The sequence below is a fragment of the Microtus oregoni genome, unplaced genomic scaffold (genome assembly GCF_018167655.1).
Source record: "Microtus oregoni isolate MIOR12 unplaced genomic scaffold, Mior012 000025F_ref0000491, whole genome shotgun sequence".
NCBI classification, from domain to species: Eukaryota; Metazoa; Chordata; class Mammalia; order Rodentia; family Cricetidae; genus Microtus; species Microtus oregoni.
In genome coordinates, this window is record NW_024543084.1 from 35,570,302 (window position 1) to 35,597,779 (window position 27,478).

Sequence of the window (27,478 nt, forward strand, 5' to 3'; positions counted from 1 at the left end):
CCTTTCCCGGAAGTCTGAAGCCTGCCTACAGTACCTGCATTTGTTTAGCAACTGTGGACCCACGGTCTGACTTTCATTTTCTCTGCCTCCAGAACCTTTCTCTTTTCCCACTAAATCAGAAGCGACCTACTTATGTAAGATGAAAGAAAGGCAAAATAAAGGCAGCTGGTAAGCTGACATGCCTGTTGTTCAATCTCCTATGGGTTTGTTTTGTTGTGCTCACCACAAATTGGTTTCTATTGAAAACTTCAGCAAAGTGCTTCAGTGAGTGACTTATCAAAAACCATTGATGGCGAGCTTCGGAAATGAGACTGCCTTCCCTGCATCTGACAAGCACACCATCAGTATCAGTAGTAACAACAACAAGTAGCTGTTGTCCAGCAAACAAACAAAAAATGCTAAGCTAGCCTGACACTCGAGTTCTCTTGGAAATGCGCTGCTAAGGCTTCCCGGAAAATTAGGCGACAACTCGCTATTAGGGACAAAGAAAGAGAGGACTGCACAGCACAGGGGCCTCTGGAGCCCTTGCCAGCTTTCTCATAAGAATGTAGCTTTGCTGACAGTGGAGCGGTCCCCTGAACAAGAGGGGCAGGAAGGCTGGGGAAATGGATTGACTAAGGACACGGCACATTCAGCCTCTGACCAGGAAAACTGGTGCACAGTTTTGCACAGGCGGCGCTGTTAATGGCAGCTAGGTTTTTAGCACAGAGCCTAAGCCTTGTATATAGGGAAAACTCCATCCATATTCTAAGTTCACTGAAGAGGGGTGGGCAAGAAGGACGGACGCAAATACACTGTGAATGGGGGGAGGAGGGAATCTGCCTCCAAAGCCCGTAGTATGTGTGAGATTTCTTTCTTGTTCTTTGGTCTGGAAGTTTAGGTTATTTCACAACACTTATTAAGTTCTGCCTTGAGTGATGATAATAGATTTATTCTGTTTTGTGGGCTTTTAGATAATCATATTAAGTGCCTATTCCTTCTGCTTCCCACTTAGGTTTTTGTAGGTACTAGACAATGGGATGCCTACATGCTGACCTCACCAGATTGTAGGACCTTGTGCAGGAAGTACCGTTCCTTTTGCCTCAGTTGGTTTTGGTTATGCTTATTGTTCACCGTTCGGCTTTGCCGAAAAAAAGTGAAGTTGGCTTTGGGAATCTATAAAATTGGTTTGCAGAAGTCTAGGCATCTGTTGAAATCAGAAGGAACTGTATGTCAAAAGAGGAGGGTCATATTCAGGTAAACACCTGTCAGAGAAGTGGCATGGCTGTATTTGGGAGCATCTCTCCTTGTAATTTTTTCTTTCTGCTGGAAAAATTGCTGGTGTTTTCCATGAATGAACCGAGATTCACCTCAACTTCCCCCACAGAACTCTTAGCCTTAAAAAACAAAACGTCATATGGGCCGGGTGGTGGTAGTGCATGCCTTTAATCCCAACACTCGGGAGGTAGAAGCAGGTGGATCTCTTTGAGTTCGAGGCTAACCTGGTGTACAGAGTGAGTTCCAGTACAACCAAGGCTACATAGAGAAACCCTGTCTCAAAATCCAAAAGCAAAACGAAACAAAAATCTCTTTTGGGTTATTTTTATAGGTAGCTAGAATAAAGTCTAAGAAGAGCTACACTCAAATACACTCAATGTGTAAGAATGCCCGTGTCTACTTATGTTTCTATTAGTAATGCCTCTTCCTTGTTCTCATTTGACTGAAGGTCAGTATGTGTGGAACCATCACAGAAAGACAAAAGTTGTATAGGGAGTGTCTTTGGGGCAGACACATGAAATGTGTGCAGGGACTTTGGAGGACACTCTTGAGGAACAGGAAGTGAGGTCTCTATGGGCATCTGGAGAGTGGATGGGAGACAGCGAGGGTTTACGTTGGGAGACTCAAGTATGGACGAGTAGCTCTGATACTAGGAGGCAAACCAGGCAATGGGAAGAGGCCATAGCCAGGCACCAACCCATGTGGGCCAGATTCAAGAATGTGGAATTTATCTTAGCAGCTAGCAATCATGGACAAGGAAGTCAGGGAACCACGTGACCAGATGTGGAGTTTGAAACTCTGTGATGCTTGCCTGGAGGATGTGGTGTGGGAGACATATAGGGGGAGAGGGAAGTCAGGACTTATCATCTAGAAGAGAAGGTGAGAATCATTGGGAACCTGTGGGGTTCTGATAGGAACAAGATGGGGCAATGAGACCCCAGCAGCTGCTAATAGAATGTGTCTCCATGCCAAGCTCTGCTCCCCTGTAGTCTCTGTGGCAGCTGGATTGGACCACTGCTCTCCTGCTACGTAAGTGAGAAAACTGAGTTAGAGAAAGAACACTGGTCCAGAATCACACAGCAAGCAGAGTAGATCCGTGCTCCAAATTAACAAGCCAAGCATATGGGAGACAGTAGCAACCACTGCTTCATGCTTGTTCATCCATCCGTTCCTGGACCCATTGTTAAACTTACATAACATATCAGTGAACAAAAGCAACGTGGATCCTGCCTACATGGAGAGCGCCGCTGAGTAGACAAAACAAGCAATAACTAGAACGTTGTGTAGCTTGGGAAAGCTGGTTGGGGATGCGATGGTGGAATGTCTAGAATCCTTAGACAGAAATGTTCGTGTCCTAGATCTTGTAGAAGTCTTGTGTCAACATGAGGTAGGGGATATCATTGACTAAGCAAAGAGAAGTTCCTCGGGTGTTCTCAGAGGTTCCACAGACACCCTTAATGTGCTGGCCAGACTTGGACCTTGTGCCAGTTCTATAGAGGGAAAGACTGATGGCCAGCTCTGTCTGTATCTCAAGAGAGCCAGAGTTTGGGGTCCCAGCAACTCCTGTTGTCCTTTGGGGCTGGGGTGGTATTAAATGGCTCAAGCATCTTTAGGTCAAGCCATGGCTCCCCGTTCTCAACTATATATAGTTGAGAACTTACGTAAGAGTGCTATTTTAAAAAGACCAGAGAGAAGAAAAGAGAATGCCAGCTGAATTTTTTCCACCAAAGCTCATTTTTAACAGATGTGTTTTTTTCTGTTTCTACGATGACAGTGAATCAGGCGACAGAGTCCCTGGGTCCAGAGGGAGGAAAGTTGGTTACTAGTATTAATCTGGGCTGTATGTGGTAGATATGCGGTACCCAGCATACCTATCAGTTACCTGTCCCTTCCCACCTAATGATACCCCGTTTCTCTGCTATCTGTGGGAAGAAGTCATGACAAGGAGTGTAAGCCTTGCTGAAATGATCCAAACTGAACCCTGCAGTGTAATTGGGCAGTGTTGAAAAGGAATGTTCCGAGTTCAGCAGACTAGGAAATTAATACGCAAGCCTTAAACCTGTCTCACCATAAATGTCTTGAATTATAATTAGAAACTTTTTGACGAGGCTTTATTATTCAGCTTAATCTGGTGTACTGCCTAGAACCCGTGGATGCAAACATTTTGTTAATTTTGTAAGTCAGTTTAATTCAATGTTGATCTTGCCATGCATGAATGCTGCCATGACTACAAATTCCCTTTTTGCCAGGACGGTGGGTTTGTCCCCTAGACCTCTCTGGCATACCATTTATCCCAAAGGAAATGGCAAACCTCTGGATAAGAAATTATATATGTATGTGGACTGTCATCAGAACATCAATAGCCAAGACTCGCTGAAGGCTTGCTTGAGGGTTGTTCTTTGCACTTAATTGCCTATTTCATCCTCTTAGCCTACGAGGTAGGTGCTGTTGTGACCCCAAATTTAAAGAAGAGGAAACAGATTCAGAAGGTTAAGTGAGGGAGAACATAGTAGGGTGTAACTTTACGTGTCTTATGTCTCACTTAGGCGCCAACACACCCAAAACGTTCATCATTACTTTTTCATTGCTAAGTCAGCAAGAAGTATCTGGATAACACTCCCCAGATACAGGAGGGACCAGCTAGAAATGGAAAATTCAGTGAGTCCTTGAATGGATTCCTTGTCTCAGTTTCCTAGCGCAGAAGCCCTTGGCAGGAAACAGTGAGAACTATGCAGCCACTCAATTTTGTTGGCGCAGAAGATTCAGATGTGTATATATAGAGAGAAATTATATATATATGTAATATATTTAGCAATATATGTAGTAATTTTTAAATATATATATATATATATATATATATATACATATGTTAGAATAATTCAGTGATCAATTTGGAAGTATCAACCCAGAACTGCTGGTATCATTCTGCTTCTGTCCAGGCCAGCGCTCCTCCCTTTCACAGCCCTCAGCTGACAGTCACTCCTCGCCCGCCATGCATTTGTGCACAGTGAAGTTAATCTGGTTTTGCCACCAGCAAACGCAGAGCATGAGAAGTTGTTTCTTGACAAATTGCTCTGAATGTAGCATTAACTCTATCAACACCATTGTAGCCTTCAGATGTAGGACTTCACTTTCAGCTTGCTTACGCCTTATGGCCATAGCTTTAACGTCCCGAGGAAAGATAAGTGATGCGCAGGAAGACTCAAAACATGGAGAACAACTTTATACCCCAGAAGGGAAATGTTTAGAGAATACTATGATTGATTTTTATTTTACACACACATTATCTTTATAACCATCACTGCTCACATCAGGGAGCCTGCATCAGTTAGTGTATTAATATTTTACAACCTCAGAGCAAAACCTGCTAGCCCAGAGCTGGCCAACAAAAAACCTCAAGGCTTCTTTGCGGCTTCTTCATCCTACTTCACCCTCATAATATATCAATGGGATACAGAAATCTTTATGTGTGCACAGGTGCCCATGCAGGCCAGAGGAAATGGATCTGCGGGTGGTTGTGAGCCATCTGATGTGGGTGCAGGGAAACGACCTCTGGTCCTCTGGAAGAGCAATACAGGCTCTTCACCACTGAGCCATCCCTCCAGCTGCTTGGAATCTCTAATAACAACTAGTATTCGGATTATAATATGTCAAGAACCCAAGTATTTCTGCTTTCTCCTCTCTGTGTGCACAGTGATACACACATATATCAAAAACAAAAAGGAGGGGCCGGCAAGATGGCTCAGTGGGTAAAGCAGCCTTCTGCCAAGAATGAAAACCTGAGTTTAAAACCCAGGACCCATATGGTGGGAAGAAAGATATCTGCTAACATCTCAAAGCTGTCTTCCAACCTCCCTATACATGCTGTAGCGAGTGTGTCATCAGACAGACAGACAGACAGACATGCACACACACACGGGGAGAGAGAGAGAGAGAGTAACAAAAATGTAATGAAATTAAACACAGAAAGCAAAAATTTGAAGAAAATGAATGTGCTTTCCTAAATATACCTATTCATAAGGGATTATAAGTGCACGCTGTTAATGCTCTCCACAGTATTACTGTTGTTAGAAACATTGTCACAGGGCTGGGATGTCACTCAGGAATAGAGTATTTGCCTAGCCTGCTAGAAGCTCTGGTTTGATCCCTCACACTGAGTGGGTGTGGAGGTGCCCACTTCCCATCTCGGCACTCAAGTGGAAAAAGGAGGAGCAGAAGCCCAAGGGTATCCTTAGCTACTTAGCCAGCCCATTCAAGGTCAGCCTAGGCTACCTGAGACCCTGTTTCAAGACAAAACGAAAATACACGTTTCATGACACATTTCTCCTTCTGGGAAGCAACCCTTGTGTGATCGCGGCTCGCTCTCTAGAATCGCTCGCTGAGAATTAAATGCTGATTGTTTAGGGCAAGATTTCAGGTTGTAAGTAGTTTCCCTAATATGAAAAAACAATGTGCTATTCATGGAGACGGCCTGGTTCCCTTCGCTGTTTTGTTTGTGTTAGCTGAATTCCAGGGAAAGGCGCTGCTGCGCGTGTGGGCCGCTCAGTGGGTCTGAGCTAAATTCGTGATGCTGGGAGGCATGTTTTTCAGACTCACACACTCGGCGTATTCGCGGCTGTTTTTCCAGGCTTCTCCGAGTTTTATCAAACACAGGCAATGCTTTTGTTAAAAGCCTACCCTTTGCTTTGAGTATGAAGAGTCCAATGTAATCTTTAAGTGGGTGAGTTTTCCCTGAGATCTAAAGATCTGTGCATAGCATACTGGCCATAACTTACTAGAGACTGTTGTCATTCATTTTCCTGAGGGGCATTAGCAAAAAAGCAATAACAGCTATTGCCTGTGGCCTTCCAGGAGTGAGCTGACGTGTGTTTAACAACCGCGGCCACCCGCTGTCTGGCATTGCCCAGTCTAAGTCTACCCACTCCCCCTTAGCTCAGTATGAATGTAAAGGTGGGCTCTAAGTCTTGACTATTACCGGTTTTGTGTCTTCCTAGATTCTAAACAGTTTTAATGTATTAGACGGGTGAAGGGCATGATCTGTAGGTAAAACAAACAAACAAACAAAAAACCCTAGCTTTGTAACTGGTCAAAATTAAAGGACACAGCAAGGCTAAGAAACCACTTTCTAGGAACACAGTCCAGTAGAAAGATAAGGTCCCCAAATGCGGGCTATGTGTAGAGTCTTAATCTTCTAGTAGTCTCATTCAAATGGTAAAAGAAGCAAGTGAGGAACATCGAGATGGCTCAGGAGGGGAAGGTGTGTGCTGCCAAATATTACGACCCAAGTTTAATCCCCGGGATCTACATGGTGGAAGGAGAGAACCAACTCCCATGAGAACAAAACCCGCAAGCTGTTCTGTGACTTCTCACGCACACTCATACACACAAATAAATAAATGTAAAATTTTCACAGACAGAAAGAAGTGATATTAATTTTGATGATATAGTTTATGAGCCCAATATACTCAAAATGTATACGCTGAGAATGTGAATAATATGAACATTAGTGATGAGATCATTCTGCATTCTGCTTTTCAACTCAATTATCAAAATCTGGTGTTTGTTTTGAATTTATATCATATCTCGACCTGGAGTAATACAGTTCAAGGGTTCAGTAACCACAGGCAGCCAGCTCCTGCCATGTTTTCACAGAGCAGATCTGGAGATGTTAGATGGAGTATAGACAAACCTTTGTGCTCCAAGTCAGTGTAACAGAACTAGGATTTGAAATTCTCGGTGGTCATCTCCTTCTTCCACGTTTGTGTTACAAACCTGGAGAGAGCAATAAGAACCCATCCTGGGGCTAGATATGAAGTCCCCCTCCAATGGGGAGGAACCTGTTTGGTATCTCATGAAACAAGCCCCCCTGAGATCCTAGTCCACAAGGTCTTAAGACACCTTTGACTGTCAAAGTGATTAACGAGATTCTCATTAATCTTTAAAAGAGAATCTCATTATTTAAAGACTTAAAACCCAAGAAAATAGAAGATACTAAAGAAATTGGTTTCTGTGCCTGCCCTGTCCCCCTGACAACAACTTTATTTCAGGGATACAGTAGCCCAAGTAGCTGAAATATAAACGATGTCCTCAGAAGCACAGTGAGACAGATAACTCAGGAAAGGATAGCTGTGTGTGTGTGTGTGTGTGTGTGTGTGTGTGTGTGTGTGTGTGTTTAAACTGAGCCAAACAGATTCTAAAAAGCAATTATCCATTTAATATTCATTTTTGTTTAAGTAAAACTTCAAAGGTAATTCCTTCCAAAGAATTTGGTCTCTGGTATCTGAGTGTCCAGTCAATGCTGTCACAAGCATGTCACTGAATGAGCCAATAATCATGCTCCTCATGGAAGGCCATGTAGAAGACTCTGGGTCTAGAAAGCACAGGGCTACCCTAGGGTATGGTGGGGTGGGCACTCACCCATGAGGGTGCATATGGAGGCCTGGGTAATGGGGCTGTGCAGCTGGAAAATAAAATACTGGACGATTGTCTCTGTGTTACCCTAAAGCATGGGCATGTCCTTGCATGACTGGCGTGGAACACAGCTCTCCTTGGGCTGTAGACTGTGCCGCTGGTTGCTCTTAGAACACAGAACATAGACTTCGAAGATTTGATTAAACCTGCTGGGGAGAGGTTTTACCTCCACGGCCTCACATGAGAAACTGGCACGAACAGATACTATCCCCAGTCTAAAGCTGAGGGATGAGGGTGACCCAGAGTCCTCCCTTTCACCCGCGCCTTATGGGGCTGCCATGCACATTGGAAAGAAAAAACCACATCCATTCATCTGCTTACCCTACGCCCCTAGTGGAAGTAACGCACAGTCTCTCATAGAAACCTCCGTGTATACAACAAGATCCATGGCTGACATGTAAAGTAAGTTCCGCTCCACAGCTGTATATACATGTATGGCGTTTCCCTTTGAAAGGCATTTCAAGATCTTGCAGTCTTTTTTTATGGTTTTGGAATTAGTCATAAACACCATAGTCTTGAAAATTCCATTTGACAGAATGCTAGATTAGCGACTCTGGACTATGTACTACGTACGGCCATATGTCAGCATGCTGGAAAAGGCGGGATGCCTTGATAAATTTCTCTAGGTTTTGTTTTTTTTTTCTTGAGAGTAATTATGCTAAATAATTGGATTGTTGTACCTCAGAATTATGGTAGTTGTGTTAGCCATTTCTCAGGGAGAAACCTCATTTGTTCCAGCTCTTCCCAAGAAACATGTGGCTAGATTTCATTTACTGCTAAAAGTTGGATCTACCTCCTGAGGGGAAAGGCCGGCCACGTCTGTCAGTCTTGCGCCTCACCCTTTGGCTTCTGAGGAACGTCAAGGCTAGCTGGTCAGAAACTAAGGGGAAAAGCCATTACAAGTTTATCGTTCCTTCCCAAACCACAAATTTCTTCATTCGTGCTGGTAAGCTGCATCTCCTGAGCATGCCAAGTACATTTCTTAAATTGTTTTTTTCTTTCACAACTTCTTCCCTCTTCAGATGAGAGGTGGGACCGGGAGTCTGGTGACTGGGCAGAGCCTCCGTTCATACCACAGAACCTTTGACTTGTATGTCTTGGCTATTAACATTTAAACTAGCAACGGCTGACCTTTAATGGAAAATAGATCACTCCAAGTCCCCAGAGCCAACTGTGCATATTCCTCTCACTCATTTCCCCCTGCAACACTGAAGTACACGCGAGATCTTGTTGGCAGTGTCTTCCGTATTCAGATAAGTTATTTAATAAGCTCCTCAGAGATAGGCCTGCATTCATGGAAAACTGAAAAGAATCCTCCTTTTAAAATACTATTTTCCTGAGCATGTGAAAACCCACAGTCTTCCTAGAGTCTGCCATAGTTAGTGACACAATCCCTCAACAGACCGGATGGCAGAAGAGTACCAGTAGCAAGACTCCACTGTCTCATCTTAATGGCTAGACACTGCTTTTTAATAACCTGGAAGGGATTTTTAAAGTATTTTATGTAAAAAGCCATACAGATTTCTATGTCACAGATCCTGAAGATCTTCAGACCAGAGTGGTGTAAAAAGCCACACAACTCACCAAGCAGTCCAGAGTCACGTCTGCAGAGAAGAGCCCCCCGGGAGCTCAATAGCAGGGATGCTTTAAAAAAAAAAGGCGGGGGGCTACCTGTGGGTTCACAGCCAACGCCAGCTTTTGTAAGAGCAAAATTCTTGCTGCTTAGTACGCCATTTTGTCTGCTTCTTGTTCTACAGCAGGCATTCTCTTTGAAGAAGTGTGTGAAGGAGGGCACTACTAAGTGTACACAAACATCCACACTCTCACACGCTGGTGACAGGAGTTCGCCATCTTTTGATCCTCAGGCATTTTGAAGACTTGCAAAATCTGAGCACAGAACCGTCCCCCATCCATCACATCTTCCTGCTCCTCACATTTTGGGATCTGCAGGGTCCAGCTACAGACACTGTCTAGTCGGTAGAGAACACGAGAAACAAATGCTGACGGAGGATCTCAAAACTGAAGGGAGAAACAGGGGGAAGGGATTTAATTTCCTGCTTTCAGAAAGCAGACTCCTTTGGGTTGCTTGATACATTCTTATCATTTCCCCAACAGAAGTTTTTAAAGTCCAGTCTGTGGGACGTAACTGTTTTTGAGTCAGTAGGGTGTCTTTAGGACACAGCCAGGGTATGTCTATATATAGCCGTTGTGAGTGTCGTTGCAATGTTGGCCTAGTGATAGGGATACTGAGGGCCATCCTCTCAGGAGGAAACCCAGGCTAGAAAGGTCCCCTGTGGCTGAAGTGATGTCACACATGCTTGGGGCCAGAGAAGATGGGACTTTGGTTAGGAGCCCCATCACACCATAGACCTGAGACAGATCTCTCCTGCTTCCCAGCTGTGTGAGCTTAGACACCTCAAGCTGCGCCTCAGGTCCTGGAAAGGGAAAATTATAAACTGGCTCATCTCCTACTGTTTTTGTAAAACTGGATGAGCTTAGAGAAATAAAGAACTTAATGCTGGCTGTTGTACATGATTAAGGCTCATTAAGGCTGTTGCTAATGATTAATTGTTGCTAACACTCAGTACTGGCGATATGTGTGTTGGTGATAGAAGTAATGATATTAATAATACCGATGGTTAATGAGGTTTCTCCAAGGAGCCCCTCCCCCCCCCACACACACCCAAGTAGCGTCAGACACCGGGAAGGGAGGGGATAAGTGATTCTCTTCTTCGGTTTCCAGGCTGTTTAGTTGCTAGGACAACAGCACAGTGTCTCCTCTCCTGGTGCAACTTCCTTTACCACAGAAATTTCTGGGATTGTAAGGGGACTTTCCTTTTTTCTTCTTTTTCTTCTGTTTTTTTTCTAGTTTCTCTGTGTAGCCCTGGCTGTCCTGGAACTAGCTCTGTAGACCAGGCTGGTCTCAAACTCACAAAGATCTACTTGCCTCTGCCTCTCCAAGTGCTGGAATTAAAGGTGTGTGCCACCACCGCCTAGCGAGGGGACTTTCCTTAACCCAGCATTTTCTTCTGATGGAAATAGAAATTACTCAAGCTCCCAGGGGTCAGCCAGTCTTCTGGGGTCTGGGTCTCCAGGTTCATCTTCCCTGAGTATCTCCCTTCAACAGCTGAGTTCCAGAAGTGGCTAGAGGAGTACCACCGAAAGAGCCTCTTCCAGCACCACTGGGAGATGACCCACACCATCAAGTCTCCTTAAGAAAGAGAGTCCCGAGTCCTCTAAGCCAAAGAACAGCATGGACCCTCACCTACCGCCTTCTTAAGGTGCTTCTAGAACAGCCAAGGCTTATACAACTGTACATTGAACCAATCTGGAAGCTTCTAAGAGGGATGGTCAAGACTCATCTAGAAGAGGAAGTGGCGAAGGAACAGGACAGTGTCACTCAGGGAAGATTCAACTGCCTCCAGGCTGAGACACTGTCAGGAACAATGTGAGAAACCGAATCGGGAATGTGAAGAGCTCACAGAGGGTCTGGTCCCGGCGGTGTGCATGGATTGTGGTTTCCTATCAAGGGGACATTGCCATAACCTGAGAAATCCCCATTCGAAATAATGTGATGATGACCCCTTTGGTGGGTGAGGAGATCTGACTAACAACCTCCCCCCACACACGCATCTGGTGGGCAGAGCATGGTTCTAGAAAAAAAGTAGTTTGTATATTAGGAAAAGGACACTAAAAAGTGTCATGTGAGGATGATAACATGGCTTCTGCACAAAGTCAGGTATCTATAAAGACCTGTTATAGAAGGTGGTCTCTGTCGGTCCTCTTCCCACCTAGACTTTCCCTCCTTACCACCCATAGTTTTAGAGTAGACTGGGGTCTCCTTAAAGAAATGACAAGATGGAAGCATCAAAATCTATCCCGATCTCCTCTGGTTGTCCTGATTCTGAAGCCGCATCTGTGGGCAAGGTGGGAAGGACACAGCCATTTATGCAAGCAAGGATCTTCACAAAATGAAAAATGACAAAACATCTTATTCTGACGTGGACACTCATTGCCACAGACAAAGAAAGCCTGGCAGAGTCAAGAGGAGCCGTCAATGGACACAGTCCAGAGCTGCCAAAGATGCCCCCGGGGCTGGGCCCCAGCTGATGCATGAGAGACTGGCTTGCAGCAATGTGGCTCAGAGGCTTCAGGGAAGACATCTGGACTGGAAAGAGGAGGCCTTGTCGCATACATGGGAGACAGTCAGGGGAGAAGACCTCTCAGCTCTTCACAATGAGCCAGCGGGAAACGTGTGGATACATACATGCACGTGGTACAGATATGAGTTCAAGTAATACAGGAAGTTCTCTGACGACTGACTCTGGGAGGTGCCTGGAGGCAGTATTCCTTCTCCAAGGACCTGAAACAGCTAACCATAAAAGTCAGTTGACTTTGAGTCTAAGTTTATATCATGGAGCAGGCCGTGCTTGCAGACTGTGGGCTCTACCTAAGCCTCAGACTAAGCTTACGAGAACCAGGGCCCTCCAGTGCAGTCAGGACAGCTTCTTGAGAGAAGCAGGGACATTTGGCCATTAAAGGGATCAACAGGGAGCAGCCACAGCAGGGGCCCTGAGTCCCCACATATACATAAGCAAGTGCCAGAATAAAAATGTTTCTACGAAGCTCCCAAAAGAGTATGACCTCTTGAAATAGGCAAGCTTAGCAGAAGGCATACAGGGCTGAGGGCATCCGAATGCAGAGAGAAGAGCCACTGTGTTCAGGACAGACCATTTGAGGAAACATAGGGGAGAAAGCCCTCCTCGGTCATGCTGGCGAAGGCATCGCCTCTTCCTGAATACCACTGTAGAATTTTATTTATTTGTTTGTTTGTTTGTTTACTTATTTATTTATTTATTTGGAATCGCTCTGTCCTGGCAGATACTAAAATGACAAGAAAGGTCGTTATGAAACGACAGTTCCCCCATCATTGATGCAGGACCCGGGGATGCAATAATAATAATAATAATAATAATAATAATAATAATCCACGTCTGTACAATAAGAAAATTGGTTTGGGGGACCATTAGGGTAAGTGTTTTAAAATTGGAAAATAAAAGAAAGAGCAGAAGGAAAAATCATTTGCATATGAAATTTAAATATAAATTATTCTGAACATTATGTGGATTTAGATATTAAAAACATATCCCAATTTTTACTTCCTTATCCTCTGCCTGTTACCTACCCACTTGGATTCTTTGCATGTGACTGGCTTCCTTCCTGCATATAGACTCCCCCGTGGCACATTTTATTTTAATATAAGGCTCTTGGAAAAAGAACCAGTGTGGGCAGCAATTGTGTCTCGGGCATCCTCATCAACAATGCTGCCCATTCTGCCCCCGGCTGAGGTCCTCACTACTGCCTGGTTCAGGACATGTTATTGTGTCTTTATGTATATCATGCCCATGGCATGATGGACCCAGAGGGGAGCCATATCTTCTTTCTATACAGGAACCAACGTTGACATTTCATTATTTAGAGACAGCGGGAAATGGGGCCTGTGAAGGAAAAGAGTCACTTAGGGATGACTGAAGTTCTCAGCAAGCCCCAAAAAGATCCCAGAGTCACTTCTCAAAGCAAGTACAAACACAATTCATTTTTGACTGATAACCAAATAAAATGGAAAATGGGCATGGGTACAGACTGCCACTGCCTGGAACACGATGGAGTGCCTCACAGATGCCAAATTAGGAACTCTGTTGCCAGGTTCACAAACACACTTCTTTGGGGATGGAAGTTTCTTATTTTGGACACTACAAAGCCAAAATTGTAACTACTGTTATTACAGAAGTGCCAATACTTAGGTTATATTTTCATAAATACAAATATGTGAATTCCTTTCCTTCTATTACAAGGCATATTTTCTTCTCCTACATATGCCTGGCAGTCTCTTCACGGGGATTTAGTGGCATTTGTGTGTAATGCACTGTCATGATAAGGAAGCCCAAAAGAATACTAGCCTGGCCTAGGGAGGCCTGCCTGATAGGTGGGAGATGCCTCTGAAGCTGCTCCTGACAGGGCCTTGGATCAGCCTGCAAGAAAGAGGAAGAACGTGAGACAGTGATAGGTAGGGCTGCAGGAGGACATGGGCTTTGAAGTGGATGTTGGAGACTCAAGACCCCCTCAGTACACTGAGAGAAGCAGGCAGAGGCAGGACTCTACAAATAGAGAAACGCGTGGGAAAGATGAAGGAGGAAGAAAGCAAGGAGATTAACTTGGGAGAATGAAAATATGTCACCAAACCAGCGCTGAAAATGCGGTTTTAGGACCATCTGGCATCTGGGATTATGGATGTCAGGTGTTGTTAGGAGGAGAAATTAGTTTAAGGTGAGAGACACTCTGTTTGGGACATGCGAAGTTAGAAGTTTTGTAGAAGTGGGTACCAGAACTCTTTTTCCAAGTCAAAGGTGAGGGAATGAGAGAGAAGCCGGTCTACACAAAGAGGAGCATGAAGAAAGTCTACGTCCAAGCTGTGGCCTTTGGCAATGAGCATCCCAGTCCAGTCATGGATGCCGCCCACCATGCTTGAAGGTGAAGATGGTTTGTTGCAATGTCAGGAAAACCCTTAAATCTTGGGAGATACCAGATTTAGAGAGCATAGGAAAGATCCAGAAAGGGAATCAAACCAGGGTCAGAAACAGGAAACCGAGTATGGTTTGTTGGTGACCACAGGGGACAAGAGTGCATCAAGACAGGGGCGGGTGAGTCACTTGCCACAGATCCACCAGAAAGGCAGTGCGACCGCAAGATGCTGAACAGCATGGCATGTCCTTTATACCCAAGTGTGACAGCATGCGTGAACTTTGGAAAGATTTGCTTGGATGCTGGACGTCCCAGAGTCCTTCCAGGGCGAGCAACACAGCAGAACCTTATCCGACACTAATCCCGACACAGGCAGCCTAGAAGCAGGGATGGCTGGCTTGGGGTCAGGGTTGAATAAGGCTCTGCTCTGATGATCTCCCTGGAAGGCCTCTGGGACTTACAGCGTGTGTGTGTGTGTATGCATGCATGTGTGCGTGCGTGCGTGCATGAGTGTGTGTGTGTAAGAGAGAGAGATGTGTTCGTGCCTCTGCTATACACACCAATAAATACCAAATTTGGACTGATATCCTTGTTCGGTAGTTCTCTTAAAATGAATTTCTTTACAGTGATTAAATCTTTTTTTAAAAAGATTTATTTATTTTTTTATGTATACAGTGTTCTGCCTGCTTATATGTTTGTGCACCAGAAGAGGGCGCCAGATCTCTTTATAGATGCTTGTGAGCCACCATATGGTTGCTGAAAATTGAACTCAGGTCTTCTGGAAGAGCAGTCAGTGTTCTTAACCTCTGAGTCATCTCTCCAGCCCGCTACTGCAATTAAATCTTAAAGGACTCATGAGGCCATGGTATAAGATCTCAAAGTTTAGTAGGATCTCATCTTACGTTATGAATTTCCACTTTAAATTTAAAAAACCAGCTCCAGGGTGGATAAACAATTCTCCAAGAATACAAATGCCCATGGTATCACCGGAGTGAAAGTGCTGGAACATTCCTGTTTTGCTGACTCTGTGTTCTCACTTGTAAATAATTTCTATGGTAGTTAGTGGCTTCACCTCTAAGATTGTCTCTGTAGAAAAAGACAGCTCTGTGTGGCTCAGTGCCATTCAGCTCGACGGAACAGATACATCTGGGGACTTTAATTAAGTTTGGTAAATATTGATTTAGTAGTTTGTCTGTGAGTAGCGGTGAAGTTACTGTCTAGAAGAAATTAGAAAGGGAGCCTAGGGAAGAGGACGAGCTGCTGTTTCGTAAAGACATTAGAGTGAGCAGGTAACAGTGATTTGTTTTCAGAGATGTGACCCTTGACCCTCAGTAGTGAGCCATTCTTACAAACACTGGCTGCACACCCTTGTTTCGAGTCTGCTCAGTGTAGCTGAAATGGAAACCACAGATGGTAGAAGCCTCTACAATGGAAAGTTCGAGAAATACTAACCATCCCCAAATACGCCAAATGCTTTGTCTCATTGTAAGATGTTGGGTTAGTTCCTCTCCCTCCCCCCCCCCCCAAGTCTTCAAAACCTACTGGAAATTTTATGCTTAAGATCTGAAGGGTCCTCCACATGTTTCTCACAGGGAGTTTTCTTTGGTGTTTCAGTTAGACATGAGATCATTGATTCTGCCCGAAGCATAGACCAAAAAGGTTAGCAAACAGACTTGTTCAAAAGTGTACTTTGTCTGTACTAGGAGTTAATAGCATGCATTTTCAACTGGGAACAGCTCATGATCCTTTAATGTCCACTAAATTAGCACAGCTTTTATAGGAACCAACAACTAATATCTTCCTGCCGTGTCCACGGGCCTTTGAAGCAGCAGAAATGAAAATCATGTCAGGCATTTCTCCGTGATGCCTAATTAAACGTCCAGAACCTGACCCTGCATTCCTCCCCCAGAGGCTGAACGCCAGTGTTCCACGTGGTTTGATCCATTAGGTTTCCCCGTGACCGCAGGCATCATCTAAGTCCATCCTGAGTCTTGTCTGCTCTGCCAGGCTAAAAACCCTGATCACTCGGTGAGATTGTAAGCACAATGAAGCAGACTCTGCAGCCTTCACTGAGGCCCCCGTGGCCATTTCCTCCTGTCAAGCATTGGCTCTGCACAGATCCACATGAGAATTCTCCACCTCTCTCTGGGGTCAGTTGCGGGATTCAACTCTGATGAACAATCTCATCCGTACTTGACAGACCACAGCTCCCCAACCTCTTGGTCCATATTCCTTGTGTCAAAGGAGAAATAAAGTCATCCTTCAGTTTTCCCAGAAATTCCCAGGAAGATTATAAAGTAGAAGCAATTGCTTTCTCTCCTTCTCTCCCTCTTCGTCTCCCCTCTCCCTCTTTGTCTCCCCTCTCCCTCTTCTTCTCCCCTCTCTCCGTCTCCCTCTATTCCCCCTCTTCTCTCTCTCTCTCTTCCTCCCCCCTCCCTTTCTCCCTCTCTCCCTCCCTCCTTCCCTCCCTCTCTCTCTCTCTCTCTCCCTCTCCCTCTCCCTCCTCTCTCTCTCCCCTCCTCTTTCTCTCCAGGGAATGACTTCAAACAGAGACCAGCTTTATTAATTGAGACACAAGGCTACTGTCTTTCTATTGTGGAGGCAAATACGACTCTTATTCTAAGTGCAAAGGACAGGTCTCTCTAAAAGCAGCTCCAGCCATGTGCGGAGTGTGGCCAGGCCACTTCTCCCTTGAACCATCCTGTGTAAATTAATTGTGTTCAGTTCTGGCTCTGGATGGAGTCAACAAGATTTATAAAAGTCTCAAAATGAATTAAAGATCAAAGAATGGGACTTTGTATAGGAACCTATGCTATTTGGCAATCCATGAAATAAATACATAATACTTATTCCCAAGAAGGGGTCACTTTTAACTTGACTTTACCATTCTCTTATGTGGTATTTTGTACAAAGCCCACATCTTTGTCCCTGTTCACCCTCCCATTCTTAGGGAAATGTGTTTGAATTTGTAATTGTTTTTGAACTCATAACCCCCCTAAGGCCGAGTAATATGATCTCATTCGGCTTTTTTTTTTTTGCTCTTTTTAAAATTAATTTTGAAGTTAACATTCAAACTGGTGGATTTCATTATAGCATTTTCATACACATATGTGACTGGTCTTTTGTGATTTACATATTAATTATGTAAATTAACTTTCTCAGGATTGTGATTTTTAGGCCTTTTACAATCAGCAACAAAGAGCTTGTCTAAGCAAGACAAGCTGCTATGTGTTTTTAATTGTATGAGACCATAGATTGCAGCATAAGTAATGGAATAAAAACAAAATTAGTGACACACTGGCTTAGTAAAGTTTTAGAAAGAATTTAATCAACCCCTGAATTGAGGCCTCCTGGGCTTCATATTGCACTCCTTGTAAGTTCTCAAAATTAATGCCTTCACCTTTCTCATCTCTGGATACTTAGCTAATTTCACCAGAGGGGAAAAAAATAGATTTGGGGGATACCCAAGGCTCTGAGTCAAAACTCTGCCTTCACTGTGAAATTCCCGAAAATTCTCCACTGCCGTCCACGAACCTCTTCCTTGTGCCACATGAACTCCAAAGGGCAAAGTGCTCTAGTCAGAATGTTCGTTGTCATCCTTGAAGTCGCTGAGGCTGTCCTGCGCAGTCCTCGCTAAGTGTTATGGGAGGGCGGAAGCTGCACTCCTTGTCTATGAACAGTAGGACCAGGGAGATGCTCAGCAGCTCCTCACCTTGCAATGACTTCTGGGCCCTCCAGGCAAAAATGGCAGGAAATGTGTAAGAAATATCGTTATTCCTAAAGCACACCTGTTCTTTGTCCTTGTTGTCTGAAGGGTCTCTTGGTGGCTATGAATACTACATCTTTATCAGTGCGGACAGGGGACAGATTAATTCTCCCCACCCAGACCCAGACACTGATCCTAGGAGAGATACTGGGAATTTCCAATTAACTTAAAAGTTGTTTTCCAGAAATTTCTTTTCTTATCGTTTATCTTGAGCTTGGTCATCAATCCTCCAGAGAAAAGAATGACAGTACAGGTGCTCGTCTTTTAGCAAATCTCTATACTGAGTACTTGGAGAAAAAGGCCCAGCATGGGATTCTGCGAACCAGCCAGCCTCTGTCATCAAAACACCTGCAACTGTCAAAATCTAATGGTCCTAGATGCTGTCCCTGCAAGGAGCCGTCAAAGTGAAGAACGGCATTGGGAGGAAACAATGACCCCAGTTTTTTGTTTTTGTTTTTGTTTTAATTACATCGAAGGTCAAGGTTCTTTCGTGATGGTGTGCCTGCTGAGGTGAATGAATCCAAGGGCAGACGCGGATTCTGAGCTCTCTCTAACCTGAGGCATGTTGCCCTTCCTCTTCTCCTGTTTGTAAATGGCCCGTGACAGGCGCTGCACAGAAACTCTGGGCGGTTTTGTTTCCTGCAGTATTGAAACTTGGAGAACAGTAGGGTGTGTTAAGAGCAGGGAAATTCTTAGACTTTTTGAATTGGGGGTGTGGTGAGAAGAGGAGAAAAGAAGGAAGTGGGGGAGAATCTGATGGATGAGTTGTGTCTAACCAAAGATTGGAGACTAGGACATTGAAAAGCGTGCTTGTGACTAAGGCCTTCAGGAGCTCAGAGCCAGGATTTCTTGCACAAGGAGGATTTCCAGAAGGTTTGTTGTAGCTTCGTTTTCAGAGAAAAATCAGCAGGATAAAGAGGTGGAGAAACCAGACAAGCCAATTTTTTTTTTTTTAATGACAAACAACTTGTGTGTGATTTCCAAAGAGCATGGACCGATGTAGCTTTCTGGTGTCTTTGACTTTCTTTGCCTTCCCATCTCCATGACAATCAACTTCCATAGCCACAACCAGATAAAAGTGGAGACGACAGTTTCAAATGGCACATTTAGTTATCTCAGGATTCTGCTGTCAAGGCCATTTAAATACAACCGCTGCTCCAGCGTGAATCAAATCAGACGCTTGAAGATTCATCGTCCGTGTTTTGGTGTCCTGTTTCTGCCTCTGTTTCTCGAACATAACATTGTGCTCTTAACCACAGGCTGAGGCACTGAAACATGGGAGAATAACAATCCTGGTGAGGGTCTTCATTTCTCTTCTAACACATAACAGGACCCAAACCACTAGATTATTCCGAGCGGTGCGCAGGCAACTCTACGGCATTTTGGGTTAACACATCTTCCTATTTTTTTTTCAACTAGACTATCATAGCAGAAAATTAATAGCAGCAAGGACTTGAGGCAGCTGGTCTCTCTATGTTCACAGTCAGGAAGCAGGGACTATCTCGTTCTTCCTTAAGCAAGACTGGCTTTATGGAAAGAATCAAAACCAATGTAGGTGGTTCCAGGGAGCTGTTCCCTCATCCTTGATAGAAGGTCTGTGGTCTCCAGAACAGTCCCAGCGCCACCCAGATATTTGCTGATGCAGGCCACACTTAAATTGTCTTCAGAGACATCTGTTTCTCCTGCTATCCGGAAGAGCGGGAAGAGCGAGGCTGGCAGCCTAGGGAGCAGGCCTTTGGGGAAAGCCACCAAGGGCAGCATCCTCCACAGCTGCGAGGAGCCAGGGAAGGCAGGTGTGGGAAGGACTTGGAGGAAATCAGAGGGAGAGTGGCTGCCTGCACAATGGTTTCTGGAGCTGGTGGGTGGCTTTTACAAGTTCTATTCCTAGTCTGCTCCTAAACACACAAAGTGGGATCACATGTGCCCCACAGTCTACCAAACCACAGGGCCATCTGGAATCTCATGGGAGTGGCCAGTCTCAGCAGCGGCTGGGCTGCTTTTAAAGCACTCAAATTAAGTTCAGTGGGATCCCACGAAGTCCTTTGTTATTAAATGTCTTTGATGCCTAGCACAGATTAAGAATTGAGAACCAACCCCTCTTCGCTGTCTTCAGTTCTCCAGAAAGGATTTCTTTGCCTTTCCATGAATGTAGGTGTCCTCTTTCCACTGGATTATTGTCAAAGGCACAGGAAGGATGTTAGAACTTGCGATGCTCCTCCATCTAATGACCCCTGATAGCAAACCTTCAACTCTTTTGCCTGCCCCTTCCATTCCTTTTAGTGCTTTGAGTTTCTTGAATCTTTGTTTAGCCTGGGGACAAATAAGCAAACAAAAGTCATTTGGCAAATATTTTCTTTAATGTGTGTAGTGTGTTTGCATGGTGAATGTATGTTTCTGTGCATCGTGTATGTGTGTATGTGTAGACTAGGGGTTGATATCTGGTGTCTTCTTCCTCCATTGCCCTCCGCCTTTAACGTGGAGGCCAGTTCTACCACACAGTCCGGAGCTCACTGCTTCTCCTGGTACTTAGCTATCCTGCCTTGGGGACCCCTGTCACTGCCTTCTGAGTGCTGAGTTTACAGGTGTGCCCAGCTATAGGCAGAAGTTTCTGTCCTGCAAGCTGCTCCCAAGTAAACGGAGTCTTAATATTAATTACAAATGCCCAGTTAGTAGCTCAGGTTTATTACTACCTACCTCCTACATTTAAATGAACCCTTTTAAATTACCTAGGCTCTGCTACCTGGCTCAGTACCTTTTCTCAGTACAGAATGCCCATCTTGTTTCTCTCTGCTCACGACTCCCTGGCTCCGCCTCTCTTCTTACCAGCATTTTCAGTTTGGTTCTTCCACCTAACCTTATCCTGGCCAGCTAGTGGCCAGTCAGCCTTACAGTGACATATATTCGTACACTGTAAAGGAATATTCCACACTCAACTTTGATGTGGGTTCTGAACTCTAAGGTTCATGATTGGTGCAGCAAGTTTATTCACGAGTTACCTACTCCCCCTTCCCCCCACTTTTTTCAAAGTTTAAAATGCAGTGCACAACTTTGCCTTCTCACGGAACTTGACCTGATTGTTCAGGCCCTGGTTCTTCTGAAGTTCCTGTGGCCAACCATGGGTGTCTGTGTTTGCCTGACTGAACAAAATAGAGCAGGTGTACAGATAATCCAACAAGAATGAAAGTCTCTGATTGAAAGAGTGGGGTTCTAGCTGCTCAGTGACTTCAATTTTAAAAAAACTGAAAATTCGTCTGGAAAGACAGCCCAGCACCTAGGAGGCGCACAGGTATACATGCCGGTAAAAACACCCACACACCCACGAAAATGCATCACTGTAGCTAAGCAGAGCTTTGAACCCTTGATCTTTCCAACTTCTGGGATTACGCGTATGAGTCAGCATGCCCAGCTTTGTTTTGTTTTTGGAGCCAGGTTCTTACTCTCTAGCCCAGGATGTCCTCAAATCTTCAATCATCCTGCCTCAGTTTCCCCATCATATGACATCACTCCTTTGCATCCAGTTTGAAGTGACAAACCTCGACTTGCAATAGTATTAGTATTGAGTTGGTAACAGTGAAGGAGGCAAAGCAGACCAACTGGGATCTATAGAAATAGTTTTAAGTGGTTTTTGTTCTGATAAAAAAAATTTTTTGTTCTGATAAAAATTTTCCCTTCAAATTTGTCTACAAATGGCTGTTAAATCATCTACATTTTTTTTCTTAATGCTTCTTCTGGTTCTGTTACAACACGGCTATTGAAAATCATACAACAGCTTTAATCATAGTAGGCAAAGTAGGGTCTTTTAAATTATATGCATGTGGATGAGTGCAGTGCCCTCTGAGTCCAGAAGAGGGCGAGGGATCCCCTGGGCCTGGTTACTGGCCTTTGGAAGCCATTGGTCTGGGAACCTGACTTCGCCCAGAGCAGTGCTTGCTCTGGATCAGAGCGAGCACAGAGCCATCCCCATAGCCCCTTCCATAGGGTTGAAATGAGCCATTGTCATTATCATTGCCCTCTCCGTCCAGAGCGGATCAACCAACTGCTTTCACTATAATGACCTGTGCTATATTCAGGGTCTACCTCGTGTCAGGCACCCGTAGATACTGGGTATAGGGAGTGTGTCTCTCCACCTGGGATGCGCGCCCTCTCTGAAAATGTCACTTTTCTCTCTGTGTGTCCCCAGGGATCCTCTGAAGCTTCAGCAGCTGCAGAACCAAGTGCGCTTGGAGCAGGAAGTGGGCGCCTGGCCCCCGGCGCCCCCGGGTCTCCCTTGCAACAGCAGCAGCAGCGGCAGCAGCGCGCCCCCGTCGCCGCCCTTCCCGCCGCCGCCAGCCTTCCCCGAGCTCGCGGCCTGCGTGTCGCCGGTGCCCGCGGAGCCCATGAGCACGCTGGCCTCCCGCGCCGCCACCATGCAGTCCTCCGGCTCCTTCAACTATGCTCGTCCCAAGCAGTTCATTGCAGCACAGAACCTGGGTCCGGCGTCGGGGCTGGCCACACCCACCTCCAGCCCCAGCTCGTCCAGCCTGCCATCGCCTCTGTCCCCTACGCCCAGGCCCTTCGGCCGCGTGCCCGGGCCTCCCTTCGTGGAACCAGAGGCCATGTGGGGACCGTCCTCGCCATCGCCGCCACCACCGCCGCCTCCCGTCTTCAGCCCCTCAGCTGCCTTCCCGGTGCCAGACGTGTTCCCGCTGCCGCCACCGCCTCCGCCACCGCTGCCCAGCTCCTCGCACTGCGCCTCGCCCGCCCGCTTCGGCCCTGGTCAGACTCCCGCAGCCTTCCTCAGCGCCCTGCTGCCCTCGCAGCCGCCACCAGTTGCTGTCAATGCCCTGGGGCTGCCCAAGGGCGTCACCCCCGCGTAAGTGACACCTGCATGCCTCCCACACCCCGGGACTTCACTTGCACACACTCCCCATGACAGTGAGCACCCCCCCACACACACACCTCCACCCAAGCCTGCGTGCCCAGGAGTCCCAAGTAGCATCTGACATCCCTACCTTTCCTGATCTTCAGACATCACATCCAGCAATCAAGTGGCAAATTGACACTTGACACCCAAATTCTGTCCCCTCTGAATGCAGCTGCTTAAAATTCTCGAAAGCAAAGTCTCCACAGTGCTTTCCGTAATGAAGAAGGTGGCCTTTGCTGCCATTTATGCAGCGTACAGGTCACATTATTTCATTGGGCACATTACTAAGATATGTCCCGATGCCCCACGAACATAACATGATTCCACAGTCACTAAACTGAGACAGAATTCCAGTCTGTCTGACTCTCAAGTCCATCCCCTCACCTCCAAACTGAACCCAGCTCAGTTCAGTGTTACATACACTAGATGGGGTTTGGTTGAGTTTATTCTTAGTGTTTTAGAAAGACTAAACATAATTAGGAAACAACACTTTAAATACATCTAGTGAGAAGGGAAAACCGTACATGCCTGCCTTGGTTACTTTTGTTATTGCCTGCTGTGATAAAACACCATGACCAAGGCAACATACAAAAACAAAGAATGTAATCTGGGCCGCACGTTTCCTGACTGTTAAGAATCTATGACCTTCATGGTGCCCAGGGCAAGCAGGCAGGCATGGTGCTGGAGGCGTAGCTGAGAGCTTACATCTGATCCTCAAGCAGGAGGCATGGAGACAAGAGATTGGACCTGATGTCGACTTTTGAACCCTCGAAGCCCATCCCCTGTGACACACTTCCTCCAACAAGGCCACACCTCCTAATCCTTCCCAAACAGTTCCACCAACTGGGGACCAAGCATTCAAATACATGAGCCTGTGGGGGCCATTTTCATTGAAGCCACCACAATGGCCTTGTATATTGGTGGGGACAAAAAAGGGAGCATGAACTCAAGGGGGAAATTACATCGTGGTTTAGCCTCCAGGCATCGGATCATCTGCCTTTTCTTTCAGCTTTTTTATTGTAAATTATCTAAAATCTACTGCTCCTAATCTCATTCTAATGACCTTAAAAATTTTTTAAATTGTACAAGATAAGTTATTTATAAAACCTTCTAACCAGATACCACGTAGGTATTGATAAGATTTGCTGGAAGATAAAGTAAGTAAAAGTGACATTAGCTCTTCTTTCCCAGTGTATTTAAGAACAAGAAAGTGTGGGGCTGGGGGCGTAACTCTGTCAGCAGAAGGCTCACTTAATGTGGAGGAAGCCCTGGGTCCAGTTCCCAGCACTCCTGTGATCCCACCATTCCAGTAGAGGCAAAGCAATCACAAGTTTAAGGTCATCCTTCTTTAAACACTAAGTTTGAATCAAGTCTGGGATCCATGAGACCCTCTCTCCAAAAGCAGGGCTCAGAATGGTGCTAGTGAGAAAGATGGCTCAGTTAGGAAAGGGACTTATCCCCAAACATGAAGGCCTGAATTCGGCTTGGGAATCCACATGGCAAAAGGACATAACTGATTCCTTCAAGGTGTCCTCTGATCGCCACATGTGTGTCTTATATGAAGGGACACACATAAACAGACAAAAATGGAAAATAGAATATTAAAAGAGATAATATCAGCCAAGAGCAAGCTAGAACCTGTGTCTCTACTCTTCCTACTGAAATCACACTGAAGAGTTTGCCAGATGCCCAGAAACAAAAGAGGAATAAAAGAATTTATATTTATTCGTAGTTAAATCTTCCCCTGGTTGGGATATAGTTACATCACAATACTCAGCCACTGCTGTAGCTGGCCTTAACTCAGGAGTGGCGCGGGCTTGCTTTGTTGGGCACTTTCTAAATGTTGATTACATGAATTCCATGTTGGAAATCTGGCTTCTTCTCAAATCCCAACTGAAAATAGTATAGTCAAAATAAGTATGGAAGTCAAAAAATAGATTCCTATAGTAATGATACCATAATGGGCTCTGTTCAAAGTTGAGTCAGAGTTGGCCCGAGGAAAACTTTCTCCCCGTTTTCTGGTTTGATCCTTTGTTTTGCTGGTAGAAAATGAAGCATTAGCTACTACAAAGAGGCCAGCCATCGATTCAAGAAGCGTGAGGATGCAGACAGTTCCATCAATAAAATGCCACCAAATCCTGCATCCAGGAAGTTAACCAAGTACCATATAAATAATCGGCCCTAATACCGCTCACACAGAATTGGATCAGATTCATCTTTCAAATGCATTGTGTGGCCAGGACCTTAATCACCTTAAGTGGAGACAGTGGTCCATCCCGAGCCTCGGTTTTGACATTCACTAAGAATGGCAGTTCTGAGGGCTTGCATCCTGTATGAGGAGCTCTTGTTCATTCTCACTGGCTGCCACGTGTCACAATTACTTTTCCGGAGCCAACGTGTAATTATCACCACAAAAGAGTCCAGACATTCTTAACATTTCTTTGAAAATGAATGGAGCAGGCTGGGTGGTGGTGGCGCACGCCTTTAATCCCAGCACTTGGGAGGCAGATGCAGGCGGATCTCTGTGAGTTCGAGGCCAGCCTGGTATACAAGAGCTAGTTCCAGGACAGGAACCAAAAAAGCTACGGAGAAACCCTGTCTCGAAAAATAAAAAAAAAAATAAAAAAATAAAAAAAAAAAAAAAGAATGGATCAGCCACACTGATTTGCGCCTGTGGAAAGTGTGCCAAGAGTTGCTAAACTCTGTACCACCCAATAAACCATGATAATGTGGCAGCAGTCTTGTCCTAAAAAACTTCCCCTCCCTTGAAGAAGCAGGTCTTTGGGTTTGGTGGACAGGTAGCATGCTTTCCTCTGGCTTGGGCGTTTCAGTCTCCAGGGGCTCTCTGTCTGTCAGTGCCAGGTCTGGGGGTTGGAGCAGATCAACTCCATCCCTAAGATCAGATAGGCACTGTGGCTTTTGCTCACCCTCAGTGCTAGCCTCTGTCTCATAAGGGATGTGGCCTAGCCACAGTGCTCCAGCCTCTTCTACTTGGTTTTTGAGACAGCATCCGCTCTCTTCAGGCATCTTCCTCTTAAGTACTAGGATGGCACCATATGCCACCAAGTCCGTTACAATGAATCGGTCAAACCCTCTCCCCTGTCTCTCCCAGTCCCTCTTCTTCCTTCTCCCTGCTCTCATCTCTGTCTCTCTCCCTCCACCTCCCACCTCTTGTCTCTGGCTTTTTAAAGCCAAGGTCTCATGTAGTCTACCCTGGCCTCAAACCCATAAGTAACTGGAGTCCCCTTGAACTCCTGATCTCCCTGTCTCTGTCTCCCAAATGCTGAGATTAAAGGCATGTGCCACCATGCCCAGAGTGTGATATCTCTCAATTTCCTCTTTTTTTACGACTAGAGCTTTGGCCTGAAATATTACCCCACGTTTGTCAGAAATAAGAGCATGTGCCTGCATATCTTTCTTGTGGATGCACTAAGAGCACTCACCCAGCTCTGTAAGGCCCTCCAGTGCCCTCCTCTTCCCCTGGATTATAGGAGACAGGCGGTGGGGACACTCTCATAGTGCTTTGTGTAGGAAGTGAGGGATTTCCCATGTCTGGAATAAGCCTGAGCAGAGAGAGCTTACTGTGACCTATGCCAGAGTGCATTGTCCCTGTCAGTCTCTAGCAATGTAATCCAGACTGAAGAAATAACAGTCCTCGGTCTTAAGGAGACAACTGATTGTGATAGACTCAGTTTACGGTAAGTCAAGCCATTGGTTAAATAGTAACCAATAAAAATAGAACCTAGTAGACAAAGGGGCATTGGACCTGGCAGGCATCTTATTATTCCAGTCTTCCTGAGACAAATAGGTGGGTGCCTTACCATTCCCCACTGAAGGAGTTGGAAGCATCCCCTGGGGTCCTATCACTAGACACCCGCAGAAAGATGTTTCCTATCCTGGGCCTGTGTTTCCCAGCAGCTTCACAGGCCTCCCGTGCCTCTGCGCAGGTAGGCAGTGGCTCTGTGAAAATGTCTTTGACCAGAGATAGCTCAAGCAGATGCAGGCAGGAAGGACACAATGCCAGATAGTGTGCTGTGTGCACCCTTCTCAGTTCTTTCCTCACGGAAGACAAGGGGAAGCTAACTGTAGTCCTTTATGTAAGAGCTTATGGTACTCAATTTTCTATGCTTTAGCCATTTTAGTATGGAAGTAAACTTCAGTTTAAAAATAGTGCTTATTAAAAAAAATACTATCTTTAACCAGACTGTGGTGATGCACATTTTTAATTCCAGCACTCAGGAAGCAGAGGCCTGGTCCCGGGATGGGGGTGGGGGGGAGGGAGAGTTAGTTCCAGGACAGTCAGGGATACCCAGAGAAACCCTGTCTCGAAAAACTAAAGACAAACAAACAAAACAACTATCTTTTTACATATTCTTGAATGTATGACACCCTTGAACAGAAAGGATCACAGAATGCCTGCTCATTCAAGCCCTGAAATGGTTGTGGAACTGAGTTACCCTCAGGCCACTGAGCTTCTGTAGAGTAAAGGGTTTAGAGTGGCTGGAAAGACAGAAAGACAGACTGGAGCTCCAGCTGACGGACTCTGCAGAGCTGTTTCG

General features: G+C 45.5%; 1 protein-coding gene across 3 annotated transcripts in view; it reads left to right on the forward strand.

The window, feature by feature from the left end:
- Window positions 1–27,478, forward strand: part of Palld (palladin, cytoskeletal associated protein) — a 230,164-nt gene that overhangs the window by 168,295 nt on the left and 34,391 nt on the right. For all 3 annotated transcript variants that reach the window (XM_041674110.1, XM_041674111.1, XM_041674112.1), the window contains one exon: window positions 22,197–22,868. In XM_041674110.1, coding sequence (XP_041530044.1) covers window positions 22,197–22,868 — 672 coding nt within the window. The remainder of the gene's footprint in view (window positions 1–22,196; window positions 22,869–27,478) is intronic.